The following is a 22,430-nucleotide window of genomic DNA, read 5'->3' as shown; positions in this document are numbered from 1 at the left end:
GTCCATGGGGCTGCAAAGAGCTGGACATGACTTAAGTGACTGAACACTGTATAGCACAGCACATGAGCTGTTTATATATGTTGGATATTAATCCCTTATGGATATCTTTCCATTTCTTTGTATCATTTTCAAATTCTTTCATTAATGATTTACAGATTTCAGAGTATAGGTCTCTCACATTCTTGGTTAAGTTTATTTCTAGGTACTTCTTTCTTTTTGATGTGATTGTAAATGGGATTATTTCTTTAATTTCTCTTTTTTGATAGAGACTTCAGGGTTTTCTATATATAATATCAGGTCATATGTAAATAGAGTTTTTCTTCTCTTCCAATTTTCTTCTCTTCCATTTCTTCTTTTCTGATTGCTGTGGCTAGGAAAAGTAGAGAAGTTTTGTTTTGTTTTTCATAAAATGCTTTTTAAAAAATATTTATTTGGCTGTGTCAGTTCTTACTTGTGGCACATGGACTCAGTAGTATGGTGCAATGGGCTTAGTTGCTCTGCAGCATGTGGGATCCTAGGTCCCCAACCAGGGATCAAACCCACATCCCCTGCATTACAAGGCAGATTCTTAACCACTGGGATACCAGGAAATTCCTGAGAAGCTTTAAAAGTTTAAAAAAACATTACAGAATGGTAATATTCTATATTTTGATAGAGATTTGGGTTACATAGGTACATGCATTTGTTAAAACTAGAGTTCAATATTTATTTATAGTGTTTATCTTTTGATGTAAAATTTACACATAGTAACATGCACAAGTCTAAAGTGTTTGCTGAGTTTTCAAAAGTTCGTGATCATCACAACTCTGCTTTCCTCCACTATCAGAAGATAATCTTGCCTCCCATTTCACTGATAAAACAGAAGCCATCTGACAGGCAATCTTTCAACTTAGAAATGTAGCCATATCTCTCCTTTCTTCTTTTCGTCACTGTAAACAACATATACCTACTCCCATCTGAGGTCAATTTCTTCTCCTGGTTTTTTATCCTATCCTTTCCAATCTTCTCAGAAGCCTTGCTTTAGTGGATTATTCCTCTCCTCCAGAACTCTCATTTCAAGGAGAGAGCTTGCTTAAGAACTAATGCTGGATTTTCTCTACTACCTGAGTCCTCACACATGCCATTCCTTTTCCTTGGAAGAATTTCCCTATTTCCTCCCCTTTACTTATCATAAAGCCTACTCACCCTTCAGGTGTTTCCTTAGATTCTATTTACTTAGATATACTTCCCTGACCGTCCATCCCACACTATGTCAGAAACTATTGAGGTTCCTGTTTCATGACACTCAGCTCACCTTTATTTGTTTTATGTATGTCTTGCCCACAAGACAAACATGGCCTCTGTTCTCAGTGTCTTATTAACTGCTAACCTCCAGTACTTAGCCTAGCACCTAGCACGTTAAGTATCTGTTGCTGAATGAAAGACTTAATTTAAATTCAATCATCTGTAAAATGTAATGTTTTTAAATGTCTTCTCTTCCTTCATAGATTTAAATTTTTATTCTAATAGCTATTAGAATAATAGCTTTCCTATGATTGTGTTAAATTAGAAGGGCACTGTGACATTTTTGTTCTTATAATTTTTCATAAATCTGTTCTAAAATTTAAGTGACTGTCTTATATATAAAAGATCCTCTGCAAGAACTATTTCATAGTCATAAAAGTTCTATAAAGTGGAAAGATCCTTCAAGATCCTATATTTCAATTTCCTGAGGTCATTCTTTAAAGAAAGAAAACAAAAGTACTGTGGTACTTTTATGACTGTACTGTTACTGAATTTTTACTCAGATAGGGGCAACCCACTCCAGTGTTCTTGCCTGGAGAATCCCAGGGACAGGGGGAGCCTAGTGGGCTGCCATATGGGGTCGCACAGAGTCTGACACGACTGAAGCGACGTAGCATGCATGCATACAGGGGTATCTTATGGCTAAAGGCACCATGGGGGAAATTCTGAAAATTCAGGGTTCTTTTTACCTTTCAAGTGTGAAGCAAGATGATCATCTGTTAGTTTACATAACTACATATTATAAATAGTTTAGTTTTTCTGAGCAAACCTAAATTCATTCAGCATTCACTGATAGACACTAGAGACTTAACATTACATGAATCACTCATGTATGTAACCATCATATACATATGAGCCTAAGCACATAAACACAAACACACACATATATGTACACACACGCACACACAAAATTTGAGGAAGTAGAACTACTAAAACTAAATAAATGAGAAATCTTTACATGCAAATATGTTTCTCCTTAGAAATAATGTCTGCTGCCAGCCTTGATGTAAGTCTTATTAAGTTTACATAACTTCTTTCACCAGGTCAAAATATAGTACCAACTTAAGTACAGTTGGGGGCTCCACAGACCACCTCTTCTTGAAGTGGAAGTGGAAGTTGCTCAGTCGTGTCCAGCTCTTTGCGACCCCATGGACTGTAGCCAACCAGACTCCTCCATCCATGGCATTTTCCAGGCAAGAGTACTGGAGTGGGTTGCCATTTTCTTCTCCATCTTCTTCAAGTCCTATTCAAATAAAGCTAGACTATTGAACCAGACTAACTGAAAAGGCAATGCAAGTTTTTACTGAAGCATAACAAAGCAAGCTTCTCAAAATTCTTCTCCAACTGTGTAACTCCATACCAGTCCTTCAAAACAGGAGCCACCTCTACTCGCTTCCTTCCTTAAGTATAATTTAGCTTTTAGGCTTTGATGCTGTTGAACTGTGGTGCTGGAGAAGACTCTTTAGAGCATCTTGGACAGCAAAGAGATCAAACCAGTTAATGTTTAAAGAAATCAACCCTGAATATTCACTGGAAAGACTGATGCTGAAGCTCCAATACTCTGGCCAGCCTGATGCCAAGAACTGACTCATTGGAAAATACGCTGATGGTGGGAAACACTGAGGGCAGGAGAAGGGGGTGACAGACGATGAGATGATTGGATGGCATCCCCGACTCAATGGACATGAGTTTGAGCAGACTCTGGGAGATAGTGAAGGACAGGGAAATCTGGCATGCTGCAGTCCATAGGGTGGCAAAGAGTTGGGCATGCCTTAGCAATTGAACAGCAAGCTTATATAGCTTTTAATTTTTTTTTCTTACCCTGGAAACTGACCAGCAAATAAGAACTCTTAGGGTATGTGTTGGAGGATGTGTTGGAGGAGATATCCAGAGGCAATCCACAGTGATTACCAAGTGTCCAATTTCATGGCAGTCTCTTTCTTCAAGGAACTAAGGAACCGAAGATAAGAGGGACAGTCAACAAGCACGGTGGAAAAGCAACATACCAGAGTATGTTACCTGTTGAGTGATGGGAAGAATTAGGGGTTCTGAGATAGGGTAAAGAAGCCTGAAGGTGAGCCTAGGGTTGAAGCCGGTCCTTGACAATGAATTACCTAACCACTATTTGTGGAGCTTCCTGTCTCAGCAGTCGCCATACTGTGGCATTCTCCTTTATAGTCAAGGCTTCCTTTAGCCAGATGACATAAGAAAGAATAACATATGTACAGGCAACTAAAAGCTCTTCCGATATACCAGAGGTAGTTTGGGATGAGAAAGTGGTCTCTGGGCTTCCACGGTGGCGCGGTGGCAAAGAATCCACTTGCCAATGCAAGAGACGCAGGAGACACCGGTTCCAAGCCTGGTTTGGGAAGATCTCCTGAAGTAGGAAATGACAAACAGCTCCAGTATTCTTGCCTAAAAAATTCCATAGATAGAGGAGCCTGGCGGGCTACAGTCCATGATAGGGTTGCAGAGTCCCACAGGGCTGAGACTGACAGACTCAAGTGGTCTCCGAGGTCGCTAAAGACTAAAACGCGCGTGTCCAAGTGGCTCCACACTCCTTAGTTTAGTCGTCCAGAGGAGCAGTTACGTCCCACGCAAAGCGCAGAGTGGCTCAGGGAACATGCTCCTCGGAATGTCCAGCTGGCCTCAGCCTCCAGAACGGCCAGCTCCCGTTGGGTTTCCGCCAGCTCAGGCCGCCTGCGATCACCCCGCCCACTGCCCCTGTGGACCTCCGCCCCCTCCTTTCCCTTCCGTGCTCCGCCATTTCCGACTACGCCTCTAGCCCGTTTGGGTCCTCCTCGGCTTCCGTCCCAGATGATCCCTCCCCGAGGCTGCCGCTGCCTCCTCCTCCCGGAGCTGGGGCCGCCTCCTCTGCCAGTGGCGTAGCCGGACTCTGCGTCGCGGCCAGCTAGATAGGGGCGGAGGTCCGGAGCCCGGTCTCGACCCGAGCGGGGGGCCATGGAGAAAGCGGCCCGAGGCACTCTCCACACCGACTAACGCGGGCCCGTTGCGGCTGCAGGCACCATGGACCGAGCCCCCGCAGATCAGGTACGCGGGCTTGAGCCAGGCCGGTCGGGCCGGGAGCTGGGGGTCGCGGCTTCCTCCTGGGCGGGCCCTGGTCTCCGAGCGTGGGCCCGGACGGCCGGAGCCCTCGGGTTCCTGCTGGAGCAGACCTCCTTTCCCCGGGATCCTGGCGGCGCCCCTCTCCTGCATTGTTTGAGATGCTGTCTCGAGCTTGGGGGCTTTTCCAGCCCCGATTACCCCCGGCCTGGGGATTTGCTTTTGGCCCCCCTGACTTGTTTGGTGAAAGGGGCCAGAAGATTCTCAAGCGGTCCGTTCTTTCCCGAGAGAGGGTTTATAACTTCACCAAATTCTAACCCCCCTCCCCCTTCCCTTCAGGTCTGGAATGTGTTTTCAAGGTGGAAAGGCTTCTCACTTAGTAAAACTGTCAGGGAATGTGATAACTACAGATGAAGGAGGGGTTATGGGCTTTTTAAGATCTGCGTTCCCTTGAGCGAAGCATTGTTTTTGCAGTGGTTTTAGGGAGGTGTTCTTTTTTAAATATGAAATACTGCGGTTTCCCTTTGCCCTTCTAGCCAGTTATTTTGCCCCCCCAAAAATAGTGTTTTTAAAACATCGCTTTTATATTTTAAAGATGTAGGACCCGAAGGACGAGTTCATTTCCGAGCCCGTTTTCGTATTCACGAAGTTTCATTAGTGTTTCAGTTGCATCAAATTATTGATTATCCAAGCTAGTAGGTGCTGGGAGGCTTGGATGGTGACAGTGTTTTAAAAAAGGAAAAAAATCTAAAATGATAGTTTTCTTCCCTCCAAAAAGTTTCAGTATTTTCCATTCTGAGATCTGTATGAAGGGATTTAATTTGATGAAATAGAAGTTTACTAACTGTCCATTCCCCCTCTTCAGTTGAAGGCCTTGCCCAGTAATGAACTCGGCAAATAGGTGAAGGAAAAAGAGAGATTAGGGATTAGCCTGATTACTTTACAAATGGATAATTAACACTTGAATAACGAGACAAGATTTCCCAAATTCTTGATTTTGTATATATGTAGCTGGTGTATTTATGTGTATATATGTAGCTAGTCAGAGGGAGTTCAGATTTTGAAATCGGGCTCTTTCAGCAGACAGCAGCTTCCTGGTTGTGGATATTTGTTTTTTTTTCTTTGTATAAAAATCTTTATTTAAAAAAACTTGTTTGAATATGACTGAAAACACAAACGAGTTTTATGAAACAATATGTGTATTTACCAAAGCAAAACTGATGGGGGCTCCTTGACAAATCAATGCAGGCTTTCCTGTGACCCAAGGTATTTTATATGCCCCCTATATCCAGTTTAATGAAAAATAATTTTTCAAGGTACCTATCAGAAAACGCCTGAAATTTCAAAGCCTGAGAAGTGAATAAGAAATTTTCTTGAATGATTTTCCAGTAGCGTGTCACTAATGAAAGGGTTAAACATTTTGTTCCTTCACTAGGATGACAGAACTATAACTAGTAATGCTGTCATGTATATACTTATGGTTCCATGTATATGGTTCCATGTATATACTTACGGTTCTTTTCATCCTAGAGGAAATGTAATTAACTATTTAGATGGTAACTTTTAGCATAGTTGTTTGTATGTAATTATCTTGACAGCACGTGCAATGAGCAAATTCTTTAAAGCCTCTTTGTCTTTCATCCTGTATCTCTCCAGAATCTGCAACCTGTTAAAATCTTGTAGAAATTTAAGCTTCAGAAAAAAACATAAATGTAGGTTTTCCGTTGAAGAATTTTTCTTGTTTTTTTCTCTCTCCAGTACCTCCTATCTATTCCCTTAGCCTATCCTAGGGGATTATGAGAGAATAATTTTAATCAATTCCTCTTTCCCCCACACATATACTCACAGGAAGCTGAGATCCCAAGAAGTGTTGCTACTTTGCCTAGTTCATGCTGTAGGCAGTTAATTCAGGGGTCCATGGATGACCTGGAAGGAGTCTCCTTCATTTTAAATTAGCACTTTTCTGATGGCAAAACTCCATTATTTTCATTATATACTCATATTCGTCATTGAAAAAAGGCACAGAACTATTAATGATAGATTAGGCGCTGGAACTGAGATCTGTCCACTGTGTGGAGGTCTTGATTGCTTTCACTATACCACTGAGTAATGTAATGGCTTTTCCAAGTTATTTGGAATGTACTTTTATGTTTTTACTAAATGAATTTAATAGGTAAAAGTCATTAAAAACAGATGCCACATGTACTGTATTTCCATTTTTCTCTCAAAACATTTATTTTAAACCAGTGTTGGTTTATATTCAGAATTTCTGGGAATGTCTACAGCGTTAAAACTTATGATATTATAGTAGTTGATTATTCATAGAAGTTTGATTTTTAAAGAAAAGTACTAATACAGACTTTCTGCATTTGTCTTAATCTAAGTGAAATCCTTGGAGTATTGCACAAATGTAACTTAAAAATATCTAAGCGTGTTTTGCCTGAAGACATTCATGTTGTAGTTCTTGGCATTACTTCTTGTTTATACATATATAAAATCTTTGTATAAAAGGATAAATTCTGTGTGTGTTGATCAAGATTATAAAAAGAAAGTTACTGGGAATACATGCTAGCTAGTAATCTTAATTGTAGTAATGACTATTTGAAAAAAATGTTATAACCATAAGAGAATCTCAGAATAACCTCTTTTAGCAAGACTGTTTTAAATCAAAATGAGTAGCTTATTTTAATTGCCAGAGGTAGTTCTGAGAAAGGATGCTGCTTGGTATAGTGCATTTAAAAAAAAAAAAAAAATCTGTTTTGTTTATTTAGCTGTGCCGGATCTTAGGTTTTGTTTTGTTTTGTTTTCTGTCCTTAAAGGGGGGAAAAATTGATATAAAGGGATGTGAAGACTAAATAATGGAGTTTGTTTATAAAGTTTTTGTATTTCTATTTTTAGGACTTAGGACGGTGTTTTGAGATTTTTTTTTTTTTAAATATACAATGACTTTAGAAGTGACAGAACACTTGAGGTTGACAGTGTCTTTGTATTATCAAATAATTTAAACTCTGGCTTAGTTTTTAGTACATTAATGTTATTAGATAAATTCTTTTAAAGTAATTTGCAATATTATTGATCACTAATGCCTTTAAATCTTAGAAAACAAGATGTGTGATAAGTGTACATGGTTTCTTGCAAAGAGCTGTTTACCAGTGAAGGTGTTATCTGGCTTATAATTTTTTCTTTAAATAATTATAAATGTCAAATAGAGTCAGCACTGCAAACTAAATATATTCTAACTCGGTGGACATGAGTTTGAGTGTACTCCGGGGGTTGGTGATGGACAGGGAGGCCTGGCGTGCTGTGATTTATGGGGTCGCGGAGAGTCGGACACGACTGAGCGACTGAACTGAACTGAACTGAAAATGTTTATTATTCAGTAATACTTAGAGTTAGCTTTTATAGATCCAAGTAAGCAATTGCCTTATCATTTTAAAAATGCTTTTGTAATCAAAACGAAAGTAACTAATGCTCATTTAGTGAAAATATCATTTGGAAATTTAAAAAGGTATTTTTCCCCCTAAGCTTTTAAGTCAAAGGGGAATTTAAAAGTGCAATTAAAATTTTTTTAAAACATAATAAAATACTGCATATTAAAATGTATGGGATGTGGCTGACGCTATACTCTGAGGCAAATGCATAGTCATAAATGTTTTCGTTGTTCAGCATTTTAAAAGGAAGTTAAAAATTAATCATCCAAGGAAAGAAGTGGGGGCGGGGGTGAGAACTCCTCAAAGAAAGAGAGAAAATAAATAGATATTCCAAAAGCTAGTATTTAGAAAGTTAGGTTTTAAAAAAGTATCATCAGTTTAACAAGATTAAATGTGGTCCATTTTAAGAAAAGAGGGAAAATGTATGAATAGGAAAGCAAATAGAGAGAGTCTAAGTTAAATGCTTTGATTTTTCTCTTCAGTATTTTCTAAAGTCTTGGAAAACTTGATAACTACTGATTTATTTTGCCAAGTGGCTTACTTTCAGTAAAAGACATTCCAACCAGAAAACAATAAAGCCAACAGGTATCTCTTAAGCACTTCTTCCTTCAGAAGACATTTATTTTATCTTTGGTCATGATATGTAAAACATCTTAATGTTTGATATATCCTATTTACCTTAATATAGCAAGAACATGGAGGGTTTCCATAGTCTTATTTTTTCTGTAGGTGTGTACTACATACTGACATTTCACTGTGGGAGCATGCTTTATTCTGTTCTACTTCAGTTTTGATTTTAAGTGGGTGTCATTTTTCTGTTGCTTAATCTGGGGAAATTATTTGTTCTCTCCTGGAAGTCCTATCTCAGAGGAATTTAGTATGCGTTTTCTGCTGATGTGTGCGTCATGCTCCTGTGGTGCTCTCTTCAATACAGGAGCTCAGTGTGTATTTGTTAAATTATACAGGTGCTCAGTGATCTGAATGCATTTGTTTAATAAACTTTTAAATAAAGTTTCTATAGTTTCTTGTTCAAATACAGGTTTCTAGGATTATGATTTTTCATTAACTTGGAAAATTCTGAAGTAATTTATGAAAGATAAAGGTAATTTTACAGTACAGTTTCTGTTGTTTTTTTTTAAGCAAATAGTAGTACAGGAGTAGATTTTGTTCTGTGTTTAGACTTCTTCCATATTTTTATTTTCTTTAAGGAGACAAAAACTTGCTATAAAATTTCTGATTTCTTAACAATCATGGCATAAATAGACTAAACGGAAGTACAAACTGAGGAGTATCATTGTATGAAGTAACTAGTTAATTTTTTCATAACATTTTGTTGTCTACTATTTAGGACATTTTTTCCTTTAATTTCTATGTTAATATAATTGAAATAACTGCCAAAATCTGTTGCTTGCTTAACGTATTATCTGTATGACCTTTATTATGTGAAATTTTAAAAAATAGTTTGCCATATGAACATTACTTTTCAGGCCTGAGGACAACTGAGGCTGCATTTTGATGTATGATGCTGAAGGCCCCAAAGTCACGACAAACAACTTTAAACATAGGGAGTTGTAACTATAGGAGAAAGTTTACCAGTCTGTTCCTACTAGTGACATCTTCTGTTTGTGCAGCTGTTGACTACAGCAGCTTCTCTTTTTTGTTAAAAACAAAGGATCATTTCAGTGTTTGTGAGTTTTAGTGTTGAATACCAATATCTAGAATTGCACTTAGAATAGAAGCCAATACAGACTTTAATTTTTGGGGGACATATACTGAGTATATGTTCAGATATTAGTTATAAATTATGCATGACACTTTTTGAATAGTGGTGACCTAAATTCACAAAACATATAAAGAACAGATGAGACTAGGTATAAAAAACTTGTTGCAAGTTTTTTTTTCTGTTTTTGGCTAGTCTGTGTGGCTTGTGGGGTATTTGTGTCCTCACCAGGGATTGAACCCATGCCCCCTGCAGTGGAAGTGGAGTCCTAAACACTACACTGCTGGGAAAGAACAAGGATATGAATTTTTTGTTAAAGTAATTTATGAGTTGGTATTATTTGGGGGTATCAGGAAAAGTTATTTTTAAATTGCCTTATTTCTTTATATTAGTATTCTTACTTTTTTTTCATATGGGACTAAGAATTTAATATAACCATATACCTTGAATTAGAAAAAAAAATCCAAGCGTCTTCTAGCCCAGATTTATAAAGCTGTTCAGGAGTCTCATATGTTCAAAGATTGATATTTTATACTGAACTGAACTGAACTGATACTATTAGCATTTGTTTTTGCCTCCTATGTTGGAATTCAAGAAACCAACTCACACGTTATTTATGAGTACAATTACGTTATCTACTTCAGATTTGGTCAGTAGTACAAAAGTAGACCTCAAAGTTACATCAGGTGGGGAGGAAGGATATTGAATTGATACTGCTTTATAGTTCAGATTTCTTCCCCTAGACATGTGTTTTGGAATGTTCACAGTGAACTCTTTTTGAACAGTTTCGAAAAAGGCTGTATATTCAATACATATATTTAGCATGTAGAATCTTTAGATTTTTTTGGATTTTCTACTGATTACTTTTGTGAGAAACATGCATGAAATTTATTCAGAGAAATATGCCTTAATGGGAGTTTCTAATAAATGCCATCCCAGTGGGGGAAAAGTTCTGGTTAGGTCTGTTGCTTTCACATAGTTGATTTGAGTTGTTGAAATATTGGATTGCATTCCACTCACTGGTTTCGCAAAACGTTTATCTTTTAATATTGTTATGTTTGTGGAATTTTTCCCCCCAAGTCACCTTGAGATGTTTGTGGTTTTTTAACTTTCTTCTTTTACAGAATGTGCCTATAGATTATTTTATACTAAAATTTTAAGAATTTTAGTTAAATATAGCAAACACAGAAAGAAGAATGTCTAAAACCAGTGTACAGCTAATGAGTTATTGGATGAACACCTTGTGTCACCCATGTTAGGATATAGTATTTTGTCGGGTACCTCAGAAGCTCTCCCAGGTGCCTCTTCCCAATCACAGCTTCCTAAGAGTAATTCCTATCCTGACTTTCATGGCTCTTCTTTACTTTTCTTCATAGTTTTGTCCCCAATTTGTGCATCCTTTGTATGGTAGTTTATTATGTCTCTTAAACCTTTATAGATTTATAAGAAAAGATAAAAATAAGCTAAAATGGAGCACGTATTCTGGATTACCTTATTTACTCGGTTTGTTTGCTGGAAAGCTGAAGTGCTCACTTTTTTCTCAATTTATACTGTGAAGCAAAAGTTTTTTTCTCCCTTGTGCTGTTTTTTTCATTTATTGTAGACATTATCCTTCCTTTTAATTTAACCATACTAATCTAATTTCCTGCAATGGACAGAAATACACTTTTTTAGGCTATTCAAACAAATATAGAGTAGTTATCCTTCAGAACTTTGTTCAGTGATTTCTTTCCACTGACAAAATTGACATAAAACACAATGTTTTGTCTGAAGAGCGAGTTTGTGTTTTGTTTTGTTTTTTTACTACCAGCTTTATTTTTGGACTCTGAGGTATGACTTCCTTGGACTCTTGATTTTTTTAACAGCTTTGGTTATGTAAGAAATGACTTCATTGAAATGTAGTAACCTTTGCTAAATTTTTTCCTCCAATTGATGGCTTTGTCTAAATAACATAATCAGGTTAAATTTTTTAAATTTGACCTTGCTCTTCCTTTGAATGTTTTGTGAATAGTGAGAAGACTGTCTCTTTTATTGTTAAGTTATGAATTTGTATTATTTAAGCTTTTGCTTGTTTGCTAGTAATGTGTTTCACTTTCTCTTTGAAGAATGTCAAGCTGTCAGCTGAGGTAGAACCATTTATTCCCCAGAAGAAGAATCCTGATACATTTATGATCCCTATGGCACTCCCAAATGATAATGGAAATGTTTCTGGTGTAGAACCAACTCCAATTCCCAGCTACCTGATAACCTGTTATCCGTTCGTGCAAGAAAACCAGTCCAATAGGTAATTTGCTTATTATTATTTTCTCTTGGTGGGGGAAAAAGGGGGTAGGGAAATGTAGAAATTTGCAAAGCACATTTCTTAGTTTTTTCCTTTTGTAACTTTTAAGTATTAGCTGTTTCTCTACTTTCTAAGAGGAGTAAATGAAACCAAATGATGTAGAAATTTAAAAATTATTGGGATGGATTATTGTTATTTTCTCATTCTAAGAAAATGGAATTCTTTGTATCTCCTATAATAAGTTATTGAAATTTTTTTTGAAATAAACTGACTCAAAGGGAAGGAATTATTCAGAAAGAGGTGAACAGAAACCCTTTTTTTGAGGATAGGCATATAATCCTAATTGCCAAGACAGTCTGTTCTAAGAAGAATATATCAAGGGGTAGCCCTTAACTTGGAAGCTTTTGTGGCCAGTTAGCTTATTATATCTCTGGACTCTTAATTGTAGTTTAAATTTTGTTTCTGTGCTATAGTCACAGAGTGATTTAGCAAAATGCTTACAGCTCAGTTACTATGTGACCTAGTGCTTGGGGTGTGTCTTGTGATAGCTACAACAGCCTTTCCAACCCTGCTTAGACTGTCTGAATGATTAGCACTTCATTGGTGTAGTTCATTTTATTGCTGTATGAAAGTACTTTCAGCATGTTTCATATTATATCACGCATAAAAATTGTACTTATCTAGCACTGTAGGCTAAATAGATGAGGTAGCTGGACTCTAGCCTTTGCCCAGCCACCCCTGAGGGCTAAGGCAAGTCAATATTTCTACACATGTTTAACCATTGTGTCACACTAGTGTGTTCAGGCACATTCTTTGAGAAATTCTGGATATATGAGATATATAGTCAGTAAATTACTCTCTCAGGTATTAAATATTCAAGTTATTACTCTAGAACTCCTTAATAGTTTGGGGCATTAGGCACAGTAGAATCTAAAGGATTCTGCACAATTGAGTCAGGGTAATATTACATTAAAAATCTTTGAACTATATTGGACTATGCTTGAAGTAATTTATAAACTAAAAATACTATTGCAGTATTTGACAAAGTGGCCAAGTGTACAGTATAATAAGTTTAACTTTTCTTATCTTACCAAATAATCTTTGAGAATTCATGAATAGGCCAGCCATCTGATTATTTGAAAATATTTTTAGAATTATGGCAGGGAACATTTTTCCCTTGTGCTTTGTCATGGAATAGTGAGGAAAAGCTCTGTAGTCCAGGTCCCTATGACCGTGCTCTCAGTCGTCAGCGGCAGCTGTCTGCAAGGAGGACTGATGTGATGGGAAGGACTCATGCTTTATGGGAAGACATCACACTAGAAGAACTCTAATGCTGGAGATAAGATGACACTGAACAAGCTTGCCTTTTTTCTTTTCTTTCTCTTGGACCTCTGGCGCCTGCTTCCATTGTCAAGAAGGGGAGCCAGGGAAAGAGCTGGACTTGGCCAAGTGGTTAGGGGAATATGGGAAAGGAGTAGGAGGCCCTCAGCCTGAACTGAAGAATGGAGGTGAAATAATCAAGTCACCTGCTGTAAAGACCACCTTATACAATGATCACCTGCCTTACCCTGCTTTTTGCAGAAGGCTGTTACAGTTAGTTGCTGCCATTGAGTGGGGACTTTGGACTGCTATTACTGGCAGATTCAGCAGATAGTTGTTTAACTTTTAGGCAGACATATTGTGAGGCTGAGGGAGAGAGCTACAAATAAGAATACTCTGTACATTTTAAATTTTGGAATGCAGTAAACTATCAGGTTAAATTTCTTTGTGTGTGTGTGTACGTGCTCAGTCGTGTCTGACTCTCTGTGACCCTTTGGACTATAGCCCACCAGGCTCCTCTGTTCATGAGACTTTCAGGCAAGACTGCTCGAGTGGGTTGCCATTTCCTACTCCAAGGGATCTTCCTGACCCAGAGATCAGACCCACAGCTCTTGGATCTCCTACATTGCAGGCAGATTCTTTACCACTGAGCCATCAGGGAAGCCTGAATTCCTTTTTACTGTCAATTAAAATTGTTATTCAGTTCAGTTCAGGTCAGTTGCTCAGGCGTGTCTAAAAACTAATTATAGCAAGGAAATTGATAAAAAATGATCTCTTTTTCAGAATTATTATGAGGCTACAGTTGGTGCTAGTGGTAAAGAACCCGCCTGCCAGTGCAGGAGACTTCAGAGTTGCAGGTTCGATCCCTGAGTTGGGAAGATCCCGTGGAGGAGGGCACGGCAACCCACTCCAGTATTCTTGCCTGGAGAATCCCATGGACAGAGGAACCTGACAGGCTACGGTCCACAGGGTCACAAAGAGTTGGACACAACGGAAGCAGCTTAGCACATTTTATACTGTTATTTTCTTTTATTAAAATAAGTTGAAAATTTGCTTTGTATTACTTTCAGACATGCATGTCAATAGATTTGTTCTTTTTTGATTTGCTTTTACAGACAGTTTCCATTATATAACAGTGATATACGATGGCAACAGCCTAATCCAAACCCTGCTGGACCATACCTTGCTTACCCCATTATATCTGCTCAGCCACCTGTTTCTACAGAGTATACATACTATCAGCTGATGCCAGCACCATGTGCACAAGTTATGGGTTTCTATCATCCTTTCCCTGCACCTTACTCCAACACTTTTCAGGCTGCGAATACTGTCAATACTATGACCACAGAATGCACTGAGCGTCCAAATCACCTTGGACAGGCCTTCCCATTGTCTGGCCATCGAAACAGAAGTAGTAATAGAGGACCAATGGTACCAAAAGTAAGTGACCAAATTTGATTGGCTTTTGTGTTTGATATTTCTGTTGTTAGTGGAAGTCATTTGCTACTTGTATTGATTAGCCTTTACTACTGAGTTTTACTTTTTAAAAAACAGTTAAGGATGTAGCATTTTTAAAATAACTTTTTCCATTGTTTTTGTTCCTCATTCTTAAATGGTGGTATGATTTACAGTCATTTTCAAGTCTGAGAGTTTACATAAGCATAATGCACAAATATTTCCAAATTATTTTAATTTAGTGATAAAAATTGCATAGTGACACAGTTTTAGTAAGGGATTAGTGTGGTTCCTTTCCTAGCAGTGTTAAGTGGCTAATGTACATCTAGATGTTTCAGTCTTCAGAAATAAGCAGGAGATATTATGGAAAAGAATATTGTGATGCATTAAGTCTCTTCAACTTCATTGTTTTCTATTCTGTCATTTTTAGTAGGAACAGCACTTTGTTCTTCAGAGAATGCTTTACTATATTATATGAACACAGGGTCTCCTAGGGCTAAAGAAAATTAAAGATAAATGTGCGAAATGACTTTTTGTCAACACCAGCCTTTTAACTAACTTAAAAAAAAAAGACACAAAGGCCTTGAAATCACAGGAGAGTTAAGGTTAATTCTAGTTGTCTGTTTCTTAACTAAAAGGTTACTTTTCTATTGAAGCCATAGTGTCAAAGCAAATAGGAAAAACCAGATTTCTTCTCATCACTTTTGAGCTAATGGAAGGCAGAGTGATCAGATGCCTTTTACGTCTGTTATTGTCAAGGAGTTCATGCTTTCCTAGATTCCGTTAGCTCAGCCTCTTCAATGAAAAGTCTATGCTGTCTTCTGGCATACTTTTTTCAGGTTAAAATACAAACAAGCTGCAGAAGTTGCTTTGAAAAGCTTATTAGTTTTTGTCCATGGAAACTTGCTGGGTCAAGGGAAATCATTTTGGGATATCTGAGAATGAAGAGAAATAAGTATTGGAAATAGACAATAGTATATAACTTTCAAGTATCGAAGTAGCATGGTTTCTCAGAGTGCATTTCCAGCACTTTAAGAAGTTATCTAAGAAGTTTAATTTAGAGTTCTTTTGTATAAATTACTATTAAGTGGTGGATACTCATATTTTAAAAAAATGAAGGAAAGGATCAGCTTTTTAATATTTTCTTTTTAAAGTCTAAAGCAGAAATTTCTTTTGTACATCATTGCTCTCATGAAACTAAAATTGAGCTTTTGGATAAGTTACCACCCTTTTTACTGATATTGCCTTTTTAAATAAAAATTTATAACCCCTTATTTGATGTGATTATACTCATTATTTATTATTAAGAAAATTAAAAATGCAAATGACAATTAAAATGAATATCTCATTAATTATAATAGTATTAATGGTTATTTGAAAAGTAGTATATAAATGTGTATATAATACATCATATAGCCTACTATGATTGGCTGTAGATAATGAAATCCTAACACAGTAACACTCTAATACTTTGGCCACCTCATGCGACGAGTTGACTCACTGGAAAAGAGTCTAATGCTGGGCGGGATTGCGGGTGGGAGGAGACGGGGACGACAGAATGAGATGGCTGGATGGCATCACCGACTCGATGGACATGAGTTTGAGTGAACTCTGGGAGTTGGTGATGGACAGGGAGGCCTGGCGTGCTGTGATTCATGGGGTCGCAAAGAGTGAGACACGACTGAGCAACTGAACTGAACACAGTAACCCTGTTTCCTCATGGATTGAGAGTCACTCATTTGTAGCCTACATTTAAGTATATTTTTAACGGATGTACTTTGGCCACCTCATGCGACAAGTTGACTCACTGGAAAAGACTCTGATGCTGGGAAGGATTGGGGACGGGAGGAGAAGGGGATGACAGAGAATGAGATGGCTGGATGGCATCACTGAATTGATGGACATGAGTTTGAGTGAACTCCAGGAGTTGGTGATGGACAGGGAGGCCTGGCATGCTGTGATTCATGGGGTCGCAAAGAGTTGGACACGACTGAGCAACTGAACTGAACTGATTGATATATTTTATAATGTTTATTAGTACATTGAATAAGATTTTAATTTTTCTTTACTTCAATCAGCAACAACTTATACAACAGCACATAAAAAGCAAAAGACCACTGGTGAAAAATGTAGCTATTCAGAAAGAGACAAGTGCAGCAGGTCCCGATAATCGATCAAAAATTGTGCTACTGGTAGATGCTTCACAGCAAACTGGTAAGGCAAGATTTTTCTTACTATATACATCATAGATTTAAAAATGTTTTTTATTTTATTGAAATATAGTTGATTTACAGTATTGTGTTAATGTCTGCTGTACAGCAGTGATTTCCTTTATACATACATATACAGTATATTCTTTTTCATTTTCTTTTCCATTATGGTTTATCATAGGATACTGAATATAGTTTTCTGTCCTCTACAGTAGGACCTTGTTGTTTATCCATTCTATATATAACAGTTTGAATCTGCTAATCTCAAACTCCCAATTCACCCCTCCCCTAGCACCTCCCCCGCACACACACACTTCGGCAACCTCAAGAGTGTTCTCTATGTCTGTATACATTGATTTTTATCTTTTGTCATGCATTGACTTTGTAATTATAGACTCTACCACTTTTTAGGATTTCGGACTTTCAATCTTCTGTTTATCCTGATACTTTGTGAAATTCTTTAGGAAAGATAAAACAGTCCCATGTTCTTCAAGTTCTTTCAACTTGGGTGCTGGCTTACGTAGTTTTGAGCAGAATTTGAGGTTTCCTTATCCCCTTATAATAGTGAATCAGTTCAGAAATCAGAGATGGAATTTTGAAGACATTGTAGAAATTTGAGGGACTCATTTTAGTAGAAGTTAGAATTGTACATATTTTATTTTTATTTTTCATATGTTTTTTAATAACTAGATTAAAATCCCTTTAAAAACATTCTAAATATATCTTTATAGAAGACCTTATCAAGTTTTGTGCACCATATTTTAGTATAAGATCTGAACCAGACCTATTAGCAGTAACGTGTATCCTCAAACAAGTAAAAATTTTGGGCTAGTTGTATATCATTTTGTTAAAAGTTTTACCAAATGAGGACTGTGTAAACATTAAAGTAAAAAACTTTATCCTGACAATAGGTAAGAATTAATAAGTAGTCTTAAAATTCTCAGTTTTCCAGTTATATATGAAATTTCATTTTGTAGCCCTGATAATTAGCTTAATAGCTATAGAGTAGATAGCTGTCTTCTCTCACTCATTGTCATTTAAAAATCCTTATTAATGATCCAGGACTAGATCTGTTCAAAGGCATGTTTGCTTTTTACCCTTTACAGTTTTTAAAAAAATGCTGTCTGGCTTGAAATGAATTAGATGGTACATACTTTCTTTCATTTGTACTGTACCTTTTATATTGGACATCCGTTCAGTTATCCTTTGACAATTCCTTAGGTTCATTAGGAGTGAGAAAGAATCTGGGGATCAGTTAAAAAACAGCTTGCTGATAGTACAATCATTGTATGGTTTGTGGCATAAAGTGATAAGATTAACAGACCGATGAATGCTTGGAATGGTTTATGATAAAGAGCCACAAGGTGATATATGACAAAGTTCTGTATGTTTTGGTTGTTCCTAGACACAGTGACCCATTTCTACATGCTTTGAACCCTAGAACTACTTTAAAAATTTGTTCTAATGTCTTTGGTTTGCTCATTAAGTGACCACAAAGACAACCTTCTGAATCTCAAGAATTAGAAAGCAAAAAGATGAAGATATAATTTGAGTAGAAGATTATACCTTCTATCAGGATTATTATTCTTCAGGTTGTTCTTAATTTATCAGGATGAATTGGTGTCAATTATCAGTAGAATGCAAATTATAGCTTAAGAAATTTGTAATACATTTTTACTCTTGAACACAAGCTTGTATTATTTAGAAGAGTTTAGTAAGATGGCTAGGTATAAGATAATACACAGAAGTTAATTATAGTGTGTTCCCAACAATCAGAATTTAAGAGAAGATATCATTTACAATAGCAACAAAAATATATTTTCTGGGATAAACCTGACAGAGTGGAAAACATTTATACTGAAAACTAACTTTATTATAGGACATTTTAAAAAAAACCTAAATCACTTGCTCATTCAGGATGATTTGATGTTGCAAATGGCATTTTCCCCTTTGTTAATCTACAAATTCAGTGCATTTCTGATCGAAATTCCAATGGGGATTTCTGGAGAACTTGACAAGCTAATTTCTAAAATAAAAGAGCACTGATCTGGAAAGAGCCACGACTTCCCTGGAAAAGAATGTTTCCTTTTGGGAATTTACTGGTGGGTGAGTGGCTAGAACCCTGCTTCCGTTTCGGGGAGCATGAGTTCAGTCCCTGTTTAGGGAATTAAGATCTCACGTGCCACGTGATATGGCCAAAAAAATAAAAATAAAAATAATTTTTTTAATTAAAAGCATTTTTTAAAAGTATTAAAAAAAGAATTTTTTTCCTAGATAGCAAGACCTACTCAGTCATTTAATTTTTATAGGCTTATATAAAAATATATAAAATACAGTATACAAAGATTAAACAGAACAGAGTCCCAGAAGCAGACCCATGTATGTGAAAACATATACAAGGAAAATGACAGAGATAGCATTACAGACCCTTAACATACACCTCATGCAAATCTTATGTTTTTAATTATTTAATTGATTGATTAATTTTTATATCATGCATATCTGTTCCAGATGGATTAAGGACTTATCGGGGTCCAGCCTCGATATGGCCCAGGGTATCCTCAGGATGAACGGCGTCGGCGTTAGAGAGAGAGAGAAAGAGAGAGAGAGAGACAGGGGCTGATGATTCCTTGGTTTACGCTGGAAACCAATAAAACCCCAGCACGGGGCTTGCTCTGTTTACGTAGGCCGCAGGCGCCCTCTCGAATCACTTGAGGCACCCCACCAGGGTACCCCCTCGAGTGGGTCTTAGAAGCCCAGGCAGATAAGTAAACTCAGAGGGCCCAGCGCTCCAAGGATCTCAACCAGAAAAAGGAGAATAGAGAAAAGGATGGAAAAAGAGAAAGAACGACACGGGGAGACCAAGCTTCAGTGAGCAAGGCCCAAAACTTTATTTTCCAGTGCTGCTTTTATACCCTAAGTTATGCGCATAAGAAACACAGAAAGGGAGGTATAGATTCACACCAAAATCACGTGGGGTCAGCAGTCTTGACCCTTATCAGGATCAGGGCTTATTTTTGTGTGATAAAAGTTTTAGGTGATTTACATCATCTTCTGGCCAGGGGGCCTGCTAACAGTTTTATGGCCCTCTCTCCTAACAATAGGTTAGTTAGCAAGTAAAAGGCTTATATTCTTTTAAGGTGACTTTCCTAAAGTTAGGTGCATAACAAAGTTGCATTCCTATAAGGCACTGGTGTAGTGAGCTGCAAGAAAGGAACTTATTAACTTAAGATCTGATGTGGTTAAATCAAAGGCTACTACTTATATTCTCTATATGTCGATTAATATATTTCCAAGGATACAATAGATAGAGGAAATTTTGCAGCAAGCATTGATTCAACAATGAAATCTTTTTTAGTACTACTCTAATGATTTTAACTTTTTCAACAGATTCCTGTATTTTAGAATATTAGGCTTTCTGTCCTTGCATGGCTGGGAGGCTATAAACAGTCACATTCGTAGTTGTAAGAGCCCGGACAAACTTGTCATGCAAGTTAGAAAGCTATCAGAGGGGCTTGGATTGGAACACTCCTATTAAGCTGAGGAGAACTTTTAAACTACAGCTCTGAATTAACGTTTTCAGAGAAAGGTGGTTGGGGGGAAGCCCCTGTAAGTATTAGAGGACTTGGTAAGAGGCGTAAGATAGTAAAGCAGTCAGACTCCAGTTTTCTTTGGGGTAGATGCTCAGGTAAGTCCAGGGGGTTCCTCGAGCCCTGATTAGCCTTTGCCCGTCAGGCCTCTTCCCCAATTGACCTTTGCCATGGGTAGGATTTCCCTCGCTGGCTCCCGGCAAGGACTTAAATGAGAAAACCACATGTAGAAGAAAATATAGGCAGATATCTTTATGATTGCATGGAGAAAACTATAAAATTAAGAATTTCTATTTATCAAGAGTGAATGAAGGGGCTTCCCTGGTGGTTCAGTGGTAAAGAATCTGCCTGCCAATGTAGGAAACTCAAGTTCAATCCCTTGTCCAGGAACATCCCACATGGCACAGAGCAACTAAGCCTGTGCCACAACTTTTGAGTCTGTGCTCTAGAGCCTGGAAATGCAACCACTGAGGCCACAAGCCACAGCTGCTGAAGCCTGCACGCACTAGAGCCTGTGCTCCACAACAAGAGAAGCCACTGCAGTGAAGTCTGAGCACTGCAACTGCAGAGCAGCTTCCAGTAGCCTCATCTAGAGAAAGCACACACGTGCAGCAGCAAAGACTTATTAGCACAGCCAAAAGGAAAAAAAAAAGAGTGAAGGAACAAGTCACAGATATTGGAAAGGATTTTACCATGTGTGTAACTGACACAGTATTAGTATGAGGACATATAAAGAATTCATAAGAATCAGTAAGAAAATTATCTCACCTTGTGCTCAGGGCCCCTGGAATGCAGTGCTGCCAGGGGGCTGAAACACTTTGGCAGAACTATAGGAATCTTTGTTTTGACCCAGTTGGCCTACTGAGGACAGTGTATCCAAATGGAATCTCCTCCCAGAAAGAAAAGGAACTGTTTGATTAAAGGTGTGTATACTGCAACGGTACACAAAAAACCACTGAAAACTTCTCAATGTCCTGTAACAGGCAACACGTCAAAAGAAGTGCCCAGGACATCCACTCAGTGGACTAATATGGAACCTTCATATATTATAATTAACAAAGAACATATATATAATTAAATAGCACAACTAAAAATTACATTGATTCTGTATAAAAGTTATATATAAAAAAATTGTGATTGTGAGAAAAGGGTTGAGGGGAAAAATTATGTAGTGAAAGGAATTTTAGTGGTGTGTTGGGTTAGGAGGAGTTGGTAAGAGGTCTTATTTTTTAAAATGTCTTGTAATTACAATTTGTGAAATACAAAAATGAGAAACAGGCAACTTAGTAGAAAAATAGAAATCAATCAATCCAAAAGTAAAAGTAACAGGTATTTCACCAAGGGGAAGACATGCATGGCTATTCCCAACCTCATTATTAAGCAGGAAAATGCAAATTAAAATCTGCAATGAGCCATCTTTTTATACCCAGCAATTGGGAGAAATTACAGCCTAGAGGACAGCGTCTAGTATTTGGTGAATATGTGCACCAGCAGGGTTATTTATATCCTCCTCTTAAGAGTGCAAACTGTTTTAACCACCTTTGAAAATGATTTGACATTACCAAGTAAAGTTGAACATTACATGTAACCGCTAAGCCTGCCAATATTTACCTTAGAGAAACCTTCATGTACATACATACATACTCTTACATCTATATAAGAATGTTTACAGAAGTACTGTTGTTGAGAGCAAAACCCCAGAACAACCCAAGTGACCCATCGGTGGTACAGAGGACAAAGGCACTCTGGTATATTCATACACAGGCATTCTAGATTTCAGTGACCTTAAATGAGTTATAGCCACATGCATCAAAATCTCAAAACCAGTCAACATTTAGGGGAGAGAGCAGCGGCAGGAAGAAGCAAGTCACAGAAGAATGTGGATGTATGATTCCATTTTTATAAAGGTAGAATTGCAAAAGTACATAATTTATGTTTTGGAAATACTGACGTCTACAGTAAATCTATTTTAAAAAGTGAAAGAATGATAAACACAATTCCGAATAGCCTCTGAGGGAGGAAGAGAATAAAGTGGTGGAGGAAGCATGCAGTGGACTTCAAAGGATTGGTGATATT

The 22,430-nt window shown here is 37.5% G+C and overlaps 1 protein-coding gene across 1 annotated transcript in view; it reads left to right on the top strand.

Annotated features, from left to right (window-relative positions):
• Nucleotides 1-4,126: 4,126 nt before the first annotated feature.
• Nucleotides 4,127-22,430, top strand: part of SECISBP2L (SECIS binding protein 2 like) — a 53,767-nt gene continuing 35,463 nt past the window's right edge. The window contains exons 1-4 of the mRNA XM_088839591.1: nucleotides 4,127-4,335; nucleotides 11,604-11,782; nucleotides 14,215-14,539; nucleotides 16,633-16,768. Coding sequence (XP_088695717.1) covers nucleotides 4,312-4,335; nucleotides 11,604-11,782; nucleotides 14,215-14,539; nucleotides 16,633-16,768 — 664 coding nt within the window. The 5' untranslated portion in view covers nucleotides 4,127-4,311. The remainder of the gene's footprint in view (nucleotides 4,336-11,603; nucleotides 11,783-14,214; nucleotides 14,540-16,632; nucleotides 16,769-22,430) is intronic.

This window comes from Moschus berezovskii, chromosome 9 (assembly GCF_049115385.1).
Source record: "Moschus berezovskii isolate FMDL1 chromosome 9, NW_MosBer_1.0, whole genome shotgun sequence".
In the NCBI taxonomy this organism is placed as follows: domain Eukaryota; kingdom Metazoa; phylum Chordata; class Mammalia; order Artiodactyla; family Moschidae; genus Moschus; species Moschus berezovskii.
Note: the sequence above shows the minus strand (reverse complement) of the source record. Positions and strands in the feature narration are given on the sequence as shown.